Genomic DNA, 9,967 nt, shown 5'->3' with positions numbered 1-9,967 from the left:
CCCCCCTTCCAAGCGAGCAGGAGGACACCACCCCACGAATAACCCCCCTGTACACCGACGGTGCATTCCCTGCCGTCCCCATCCTCCCCCATGCGGCTGCCACACCACCTATTTTTGCGGATTTGCCATCTTACGGCCACCAAAGAAGGTGTGTGTGTGTGTTTGCGTGTGTGTTTGTGTGTGTGTGCTGGAGGGTGAATCTGGACGCCTGACCCTTGGGTGCGGCGCGTCCATCAAGGAAGCGAATTCCTCATCGCCTGTCATTTGGTTTGGTTTGGGTTGCCTCCGCTTTTGCAAATTCACGGTCGGAAAACCGCAGCCATCGACGACCCCCAGTGCAGCAGGTTGTTCCGATCGGGGATCGACGCCAACAACGGTTGGGATGTTCAATGCGGGCGGGTTGAACGGTTGGGCAGAGGACCCCCTGCTGATCATAGCGCAAACCTGGGGAAGCCACACATCATCTGGGCCGCTGTGGAGAGATCTCGATACCCCAGACAGGTGCGTGCGCGAATGCAACAGCCTCTTTTTTTCTTCTTTTTTTTCTCTCTCTTTTATCTTGAGGGAATAGTAATAGTATTATCATAACGGAAAAACTCAGCAACAAACCCCCAAAGGCGGGCAGGCAGCACATGGCAAGGGGGTGGTGTATGTAAGCTCGTAAATGAGCCAGCTCTTCGTCCCATGTGAGATGTGAGGCGTGTGATTCGGGTCGACGCGCAGGGCAGGATCTCGTCGCTTGCAGCAGGGCTGGGGGGTGTCCCTTTTTTTTTCTTTTTTTTTCCTTTTCTTTTTACCCGCCCATTTAGCCTGTGCTAAGCGGAGCACGGGGGAATTGTTCTCGAGGGGCTGCAGGCGCTACACCAACGGCACTCACTGCCAGACGAGGTAGGAGGTCCCCTCGTGGTCCCCACCACCCCTCCCCCCATCCCAGCCGGCCCTGCAGCGGGCGAGGCGGTCAGAGGAGGCTGTGCGCGCGGCGGCGGCATGCGCCTAGAGTGTGCGCACATAGACGCACCAATGCCGCGAGCGCGCGCGTGTTCCCCGTCCTGCTGCAGGCGAGGCAGGCATGTGCGCGCGCGCGCGCGCGGTATTGGGGCGGATCGAGAGGGAGAGAGGGCTAGAATGGGGCCGTCGCTCCTCTTCTGCCTGCTGCGGTGGGCTCGATGGGGTTATGGGCTGGCGGCCCAGATTGGTTGCAGTTTTGGTTCGATGCCAGCCAAGGGAGGGGAGAAGGGGAGGGGAGAAGCGGAGGAGGACACTCACTCACATGAGAGACATCAGGCGTTGGGAGGCATTTCAGGTACGGCAAAAAGGTCTAGGCTCGATGCCACCCCCTGCCTCGGACCTCCTTCACTACAACGTCGTCCTCCACGACGAAGCGAGAATGGAAAGGGAGGAGGTGTACACAAGAGGTGTATACAAGAGACACCACTCCTTTCCGCAAAAAAACGCAACGTAGCTCTTTCTCGAGCTATCTTTCCGATTTGGGCCCTGCCGCCGCTCCCTAAATGGCTCAGAAGCGAGCTGCTTCGAGACACTCAATCGAGATAGGGCGACTGTGAGCCAGATTAGGGATTTTTGTATTTTTACCATCTTTCTTTTTGTTTTAGCGATTTGTTTCATTTTGTCCAATTCCCATTCATCTCATTTCTTTGAGCCAACACCCACTCCATCTCCACCTATCCCCATACCTGCTTCCCTAGCGTCATTCCATTAACGGCACATTCCGCGGCCGACGTGTCAACACCTCCTACATGACAAAAAATCTGCCTTTCTGGACACTATAGGGGCTCAAGTGACTGCCATCTCACCCACCTACTCGCCGCCCCAGGAGCAGATATGCGTCGCATCCATGGAGTTGCTGACGCCATGTGGGGGTGGTGGTGGTGGTTGCTCCCGAAGCACCCTTCATCCATCACACGCCAAGGGGCCTGCCGTCGCTGTAATTTGCAGCCAGGAGGAACTAGCGTGATGCCCATGATTATTATGGTGCATCTGCCCGTCAGCACAAGCGTCCTCTGCTCGGCGGCGCTACAGCGCTGTCATCTAAAGGAGAAAAAGGAACGGACCGGAGCATTAGCTGGCTCCTGGCCGCCATTGCCGTCGTCTGTCATCTGCTTCAGACCCGCCAGCAACTTCCTTTCCCCTCACTTGGATGGTGGTCTCGTGGCCCAGCACCCATCGCCCTGTGCTTAGTCAAACCACGCACACCATCCTCAACGTCCCCCAGCCTCTCGCCTCGCCGGTCTCGAGTCCATCCTCCCTTTCCAAGCCAAGATCTGTCTCAAGGGGTGCGCCTTCCAAGGGGCAGAGATTGGTCACAAGGGCCACAACCACGCATTGCCAGATGGAGCTCCCCCTGAAGCCTCGATTATTGAGACAGTAAGCTCCCAGATAGGGAACCGCAACCTAACTAGGCACACACACACACACACACACACACACACACACGGAAGCCACGTAGGCTCCGAGGTGTAGCGGATGGCACGCGGAGCGTAGCGGCCGGCTCGGACTATGTCCCTGCCGTGTTGCGCCCGGGCCGCTGTTCCATCCGAGACCCATGTGACGGTAGTGGTGGTGGTGACGGCCAATCTCCTTGTTTTTTTGTTTTTTTTTTCAAAACGGACCGCTCGCCGGTCTGCCTTCCCCCTGAACGAGATTCCAAACCCCGGCGGGCGAGACATTCCGCCAGGGGCATCCGGGCGGGCCCAACCGCCCGGCGCGCGTGTGTTTTTGGGGAGCTTTGGTCCGGCGGCGATGAGATATCGTTCCGGCCCCCTAATGTCAGACCATTATCACCAGACATGCCCAGGCAGCAGAATCTCCCCGTTTCCCCCAGATCACTCTTCCCCATGGGCAAGTTTCTGCTTATTACTTACTCATGTCACTTATTGGTTGATAAGAACTGTGCCCCCTGGCCTTAACAGATCTCTTTCTAAATACGTCTTGGTGGATGGGATGACAGCAGCCTGCGAGCCAGGTCACGCGCAGGCTGCCGCTTTTCGATATTTGTCTCGTGCGGGTGGCTCGACTTGAGACCGGTCTGTCTGGACGGAAACCGCCATCTCACTTCGTCTCTTCTTGCCCGCGCCGTTGATCCCTCAACTCAAGGAACAGGCTCTCAAGGAACAGGTATTCCCCTGTCGCCACGCGGCTGCTTCAAGGGGCGGGGGCTGACAAAGACACGGCGCCACCCACTCTCTCTCTCTCTCTCTCTCTCTCTCCTCTGAGAGAACCCTCCAGGTCGTTTCCAGACTTATGGCATTGGCTGCCCGGACACGGTCCTGTATGACAAGAGGTGATGATTCAGAGTATTTTTTTAAGGACATACTTCTGTTACAACAGAATCGCCCCCTCCGGGACTCGGTCGCACGGGTGTCTTGTATCCGCAGCTGGGCCGAAAGCGCCAACGGCCGTTAGTTGGCCACCGAGGACACAAGGGAACCAAAACATGGAAGAGCTATCTCATTCGCCGTCTTCCCGTGACTCTTTCCCGTTGTACAGTCGCCCCGAACAAAAAAAAAGGGGGGATCCTTCTCGCCCTCGCCTTATTGCTTCTCGGAAGCATGTCTCGACCTGGAGTTTGGACCGAGACAGCCACTGACATGACGCCCGCTTCCGCGGCTGGGGGAGGTAGGTTTACGCGCACGGCAGTGTTTGCTGCCTCTCCATTCGCCGGAGCAGGGTTTTTGTGTGAGAGCCGGCTCGGCATAGGGAAGGGTATATTTGCCATGTACCTCTCGTAGGAATCGAGGTATCGTGACTTTTTTTTTGTTCTCCGCTTGGTCCTTTTCCCACACGGGCTATGGGTTACACTCGGCCTCGTATTTTACTCATCGTGTCCGATGGCCACCCTTGGGTGTATATGTCTTTGCGAAATGACAGAGAAAAAAAAAGGACAGAAAAAAAAAAGACAGAAAAAAAAAACCTTGACGGAAGTTTTCACATTTTTATTCCTTCCTATGCATCCACCCCCTCTGTTTCGTAGTGCACAGGCCATATCAAGGCCGCTCCCGGCATCGCCTTGGCTGCACCCTCCCGGACAAGCGTGCTGACGCGAGCAAAACACTCGCCCGCTGGTCGCCATCATCCTGGCATTGGCGGGAATATCAAGTCCAGGTCAGCGTCTTGTCGCATTTTCCTCATCATTCACATCAACCCCCTTGTATCTTTAATCTCTCTTCCAAAGCTGACGCCGTTAATATGCCACGCCAGCCCCGTGGGGCCGTACAAGGAAGGGCGGTGGTGGCCTTTTCGATTACGCTGCTTACATGTCGCTTCCACTTCTCACCGTCACCGCATCATGCCAGGTGGCTCCCAAAACTCCCCCCATGTAGATCTTTGTCGTGACAAAGGAATCCGTCGCACGCGCGCATTGGCATCGGTGACGGCCGCCCCCTTTCCCATATCACATCACACACACACACACACACACACGCGGGGGGAGAGCCAGCAGCAGAAGAGGGAGGGAGGTCAGCAAATGGAACCCCCACGTCTCCTAGGGGGAGGGGAGGCCCAGATATGGTGCAGGATAGGGAATATTATGGGCAAATGATTGAGCACATGGAACGATAAGCTGCAGCATGTACCCATGTGCCTTTGGCTTGGAACAATCAAATCAACCAATGCCATTTTGCCCTCCAACGAGACTCCTCCCTCGGCCCCGTCGCCCTTTTTCCTTCCTGCCCGACCAACGGCGGCCCCGGCCGTTCCCGTCAAGCCAGTGCGCGCTCCGCCGGCCGCTGCTTCCTTCTACTACTCCGCAAAGCCCGCCGATCGGCGATAGCCTAGCGACATTTGAGTGCCGCCCACCCCAGGCGTTGCAGTCGGCGCGCGGTCAGTGGTAGAGACTTGTCCCCTCTCCCTGCCTGCCGCCTGCCGGGCTGCGGCTGCTCTGTCCCGCCAGGATGGATATGGATTGGCAGAAAGGCAGACAGACGGGAAGGGGGGCAGAAGGACACATGTCGCCATCGCATCGACTCCTCCTCCTCATCCTCATCCTCCTCCTCCCCCATGCTAGCACCGAGGCGGGAATCGGCCCGTCCGCGCTGACGCCCCACACTCAAAAAGGAGGGAAGGCCAGACGGAAGGATTTCCATGTCCACCACAAGGGGGGGCGGGGCGTACCTGGACTTCTTTCCGCAGGCGGTCTACCACCAAATTGCAATCCGCCGCGGGGGATGCGAGTGAGAACGACAGAAGGAAGCGAGGTCCCGGGGGTTAGTTAGCGACATGTGCACCGAGATGGTCCGCCTCTGGGCGCAGAAAAAGGCAGCCTTTTTTTTCCCCCAAGGTCAGGTGAGAACTGATGCCGGCCGTGTGTAACGCGCCAAATATATTGCTGTTTTGCTGACGGGATCGGTTGGAGGGCCTTCCTGTCCAATCTCCAGCGCCTTCCCCGCGACCAGACAACGGCGATCAGCCACCTCTCGAGTCCGCCCGTCTGTGTTGATTTGATGCAACAATCAACAATGCACTGTAGTCGCTTTGCCCCGCTGGTCAGCACACGGCACATCAATCATTTCTGTCTTGACCCAGACTTGCAAATGGACATCTACCACCTACGTCAGACATTGGCGATCTCCATTCTTTCCCCCAAGGTACAGTACGGTGTACAGTCCGTACGGTACTGTGCATTTACCGTCGCACAGGACTCAACATCTCCGACGTCATCCAATCCCAATTGGCCAGCCCGACCAGAGGGCGAGGGCGTTTCCGTTCTGGGGAAGTGGTTCGCTGCAAGCAGGCTGAGCTTGACTCGTGCGACTTTTTTTTGCCCCCAATTGACGGTGCCATGCCGCGCGCTTTGGCCCTGCCCGCACCGTCACTTGAGCCTTTTTTTTCCTCGCCCCGATTGAGGGGGGAAAGCCACCACGATCCGACCGCGAGGCTCCATCCATCGTCGAGATCCCCCCTGATTCCTGGCACCTGCCCACCAGGCAAACAGATCGCGCGGACCGGGGTCAGCGGCTCCATTGGAGAGGGGAAGGTAGGTACATCTGGGAACCTCGCACGTTTTCCTGCTTGGCCTATGTCTGGGCCTTCTTTTCGAGGGAGTGGCGTGCGGTCGGCGGGCCATGGGCTTTTTGCCCGCATGACCTCAATCCGCGGCGGGACGACCCCCCTCCTCGGTGCCGCACCCCTCCCAGCCTCTCCCGCGCAATCTCTTCAGGGCCCCATGAGAAGCGGCAGAGGCAATGCGCGTGGCCCAGCGCGCGAAAGGAAGCCGCGGCCAGGCTGACGAAGGGGGGGGGAAAGGAGGGGAAAGGGGAACGTTTTGGATTCAAGCGCCGCGGCGCGGGACGAAAAGTTGCACCCCTCAGAGCCACCACAAAGCCATCACCAACAACAATCACGACCCCTTTTGGAGCAGCCTGGGCTCACCGCCACCTGGCACTCGTTCCCCTCGTGCGACGTGGGTTGGGCACCCGAGGCCATCCTGCTGACCTATTCGGGGATTGCGGATGAGGGCGCTAACAGGAACAAACAAGGAATCGAAATGAAATAAAAAAATAATAAAGCGTACCACTGAACACTGCAAGGCGCCGTGAGACCGTGAGCGGGACGAAAGAGTGAGAGAAAAAAAAAACGCAGCAGGTCAACTGACACTGAAACATTTTGTGCCCACCGTTCAGTCCCCACGAGATAAGAAAATTAGGGGTCCTGGGGGTAAAGGTCGATGCCAGTTGTCACTGTCTCAGCGAGCACACCACCTCCAAGGCTTTGCCAGCACATCGATCATAACCATAAGAGGGGCTTTTGGGAGACCCAGAGCCTACCATCTCGACTTGACGGTCACGATATCCGATATTGACGTCTTTTTTTTTTGGTCTTTTTTGGTCGGCTCACGAGAAAGCTGGCAAGCCCAAGGACCGCATAGCAAAATTCAGTATCATGGGCACGAGGACACACCAAAGGCCACGAGGACTAATACCCCGCCGCCCCAAGCCGACGGGATAGCAGCAGCAGCAGCAGCAGCAGCAGCACTACCCTTGACCCGCTCTCGCCTTGCACACCCCACATGCACATGTATAATATAAACAAACAAAAACCCTATAACCGCCTAGCGGGGGAAAAAAAACAAAGGAGCAAATTACTGCTTGGGGCTGCGGCAGAACGTTGCATCTGCCTGTAGGATGCACACGTCAGGTGCAGCTGCACGTACAGTACATCATGTACGCGCCCCATCCAGGAATGGGGGCCAGCGAGCAAAGTCTAACCAGAAATCAGGTTCTATGTTGCAGCGATTGCTAGCTGGATGGGGTGATGGGCGTGGTGATGGTTTATTTTGGGACGCGACAGGGCTGAAAACCGCTGTCGGTCGCCGAGGCGGATCGCCATTCCTGCCATCAGTCAGCCAGGTCAGTCATCCAGGCTTCCAGGCAGCGGGTGGGACAGAAGGACGACGGGCACGCGGGCTCGGCCGGCTTTCGTCCTTCGGCTCCGGGAGGAGAGGGCACATGTCCTCGCCCATCCCTCTTATCGTGATGCGACAGCGGCCACAATAAACAGGCGCGTTGCTTACGTGCACATATATACATATATACATACATATATACGTACATGGATTATGTGTGGCTGATACGTGCCGATGCATACACACATCCAGATATGTGGATATACATGCGAGATGAAAAAAAAAACAAGCAGGTTGCCCTGTCTGCATATGTGCCTAGCACCCCCCGCCACGATCTGCCGTGCGGCAGTGCTAGGAACACGGGACCGCCAACCAGGCTGAAGGCTTACACCTCTGCCTGCATTCTAACAACCCAAAGAAAGAACCCCCCCGCCTGCTTGCTTGCTCGCTGCCGGACCAGAAGGGGGCGTTTTAACCGAGCGGCGGGGACATTTATGTAATACACGTCACGGGCCAGCGGAACCTGTCAGCAGAACCGAACCGCCCCTATCATGAGGGCGGCAATGCATTTTCACTCAATGCCAACCTGAGAGGATCCAAGGCACAGGAGGAGAATCCATCGTCACTCGGTCCCCACGACGACCCTTGCCTCGCCGGTGGGTTGAAGCGGGACCATGTGACTTTGGCTAGTGTATATTCATGGCCGTCGATAAAATGGTTCCTGTTTTTTTCTTTATTTTTAACACTCGACATGAATTTATAGCCTCGATTACCTAAAGCATATCCAGGAAATCAACCCTAGGCCAAAGCAGGTACCACCGCATCGTCGCGTCCCGAAGAATCTTCGTCGGCGGTGGGCACATCCAGGGGCCATCTGCCATGGTAATGCCAGATCCAAAGAGGGGGGTTTGGTGGAGGGGGAGGAACTATCCCGACGGGACTTGGTGGTGATGGAGACAGGTGTCGACAGACGATCGTCGTCGCCGTCGTCGTCGTCGAGCTCACGTCCCTGCTCGACTGTGAAACCTAACCAAGCGAGGGCCTTGGAGGATCTGGGGTTCGGCTCTCGTTTGTGGGGAAGAGTGAAAGAAAAAAAGCAGGAGGCTCAATGCGTTGCCCCATCACGATGATCGCGTGGTGCGCAAGCGCCATGGCGTCTTTGTTCCAGGGATCACAAACACTAATGCGGTGGAGCAAGATACATTTTTTTCCTTGGAAAACCAAGCCAAACTGATGTACCACCAGGATCCACAGTACTAAGGTTTGTGATCCCTGGGACCTGTAGAGGTTCGCTGGGTAAACAATCATCCTGGGGCTCACCCCCGTTCCCTTTTGCCACTCACACTCACACAATTGACAACCGGCAAAGACGCCGTAGCAACATCAACTGACTCGAGGGCTCGGAGAGGGCCTCCGGACAAGCGACCGGAGATGCCCCGGTGTTGGTTTTCTGTTTGTTGGAGAATTGGGCGTGTGACGTCCTCGGGGTTGTGTTCGTGCTGGCTGCCTTGGCCCGAAATGTAACGTGCGTCGACTTGTCGTTGGCGACGGCTCCGACTCAGCGTGTGTCAACGGAAACCGATTGTGGCTTTTTGGACTTCGGCCGCATCCCGCACTCCCGCGAGTTTATTACAGTTCTCTCTCCAGTGCTCTCGAGATCTGCGCTTCCCCACTCGCTAATCTGTGCATGTCATTTGTACCTGCCCGACAGCCTCAAAGACAAAACACAAGAAAAAAAAGAAAGCAAGAGAATCAAGAATGGGACCGACGGGACCGATGGACAAGATAGAATAGGGATACGGCTGATGAAAGGAAGGGAGAAGCGGACAACCGACAAAAAAAATATGCCACAGGGGTCGCTTGCATGCCCGTGGCTGCAAAGTGCTCAGATTAATCCAAGCGCAGTGATCCGCGTGCCCACCTCTCCCTGTGATCCCCGGGATAAACCAGGTTGTCGGGCTTTCTCTATTGGAACCAACCCGCGGGGGAGAGGGAGGATAAGCAAGATGGACTAATTGTACCAGATCCTCCTCAGACCAGATCGATCTTGGCACCGCCGAGGTGCAACGAGGATCGGAAGGGAGGGGGGTGGGTGGTGCTCCCCCAAAGGGATGCATGGTTCTGTTCCTGGAATGTCATTTCGTGTCTGTTTTGATTGAACCTTTCTCTTCCCTCGGACGTGTTCATCCCATCCCTTATCTGCTTTTGCCTCCCGCGGGGGGTTTGGCGAGCAAAATGGCCAGGGCGGCCTGCCAGCTGGAAATAATCCTAGCCTGCCAAGGTGTTGTGCTGCCAAGGAGGGGGGGTCATTTGGAGTGTCTCCTAATCGGAAAAGAAAATTGAGCGAAAGCAAAGAAGAAGAAAATGCGTATCAGCCACATGCTGAGTTTTGGGGATTCACACCAAGAAAAAGGAAAGGAAAAAAAGAAGAAGCAAGTGTCATTCCCCCTGATATTCCTTTTCTTTGCTTTTTCCGACGCCCATTCTCGTCATGGTCGCCGAACCCGAGCCAGCGGCCCACCCACCCACACGCGAAACCGTGGAAAGGCCGATTTTTTTTTCTTGTGGTTTTGACAGGGTCGGATTGCACAAAAAAGCAGCCAAACC

At 56.2% G+C, this 9,967-nt stretch overlaps 2 protein-coding genes across 2 annotated transcripts; both read right to left on the bottom strand.

Moving 5' to 3' along the window:
- Positions 1 to 2,045: 2,045 nt before the first annotated feature.
- Positions 2,046 to 2,565, bottom strand: GGTG_00086 (hypothetical protein; the record flags this gene model as incomplete). The annotated part of the gene is made up of 3 exons (XM_009217826.1): positions 2,046 to 2,049; positions 2,213 to 2,362; positions 2,453 to 2,565. The coding sequence occupies 3 exons, from the start codon at positions 2,563 to 2,565 to the stop codon at positions 2,046 to 2,048; spliced, it is 267 nt and encodes an 88-aa protein (XP_009216090.1).
- A 5,782-nt stretch (positions 2,566 to 8,347) lies between these two features.
- Positions 8,348 to 9,136, bottom strand: GGTG_00085 (hypothetical protein). The gene has a single exon (XM_009217825.1). The coding sequence runs from the start codon at positions 8,666 to 8,668 to the stop codon at positions 8,387 to 8,389; it is 282 nt and encodes a 93-aa protein (XP_009216089.1). The 5' UTR covers positions 8,669 to 9,136; the 3' UTR covers positions 8,348 to 8,386.
- Between the last annotated feature and the right edge of the window lie 831 nt (positions 9,137 to 9,967).

Source organism: Gaeumannomyces tritici (assembly GCF_000145635.1).
Source record: "Gaeumannomyces tritici R3-111a-1 unplaced genomic scaffold supercont2.1, whole genome shotgun sequence".
NCBI classification, from domain to species: domain Eukaryota; kingdom Fungi; phylum Ascomycota; class Sordariomycetes; order Magnaporthales; family Magnaporthaceae; genus Gaeumannomyces; species Gaeumannomyces tritici.
Note: the sequence above shows the minus strand (reverse complement) of the source record. Positions and strands in the feature narration are given on the sequence as shown.

What these genes read in the sequence shown, in the direction of transcription:
- GGTG_00085 (XM_009217825.1), bottom strand. Translation starts at nt 8,668, where the DNA reads ATGATTGTTTACCCAGCGAACCTCTACAGGTCCCAGGGATCACAAACC.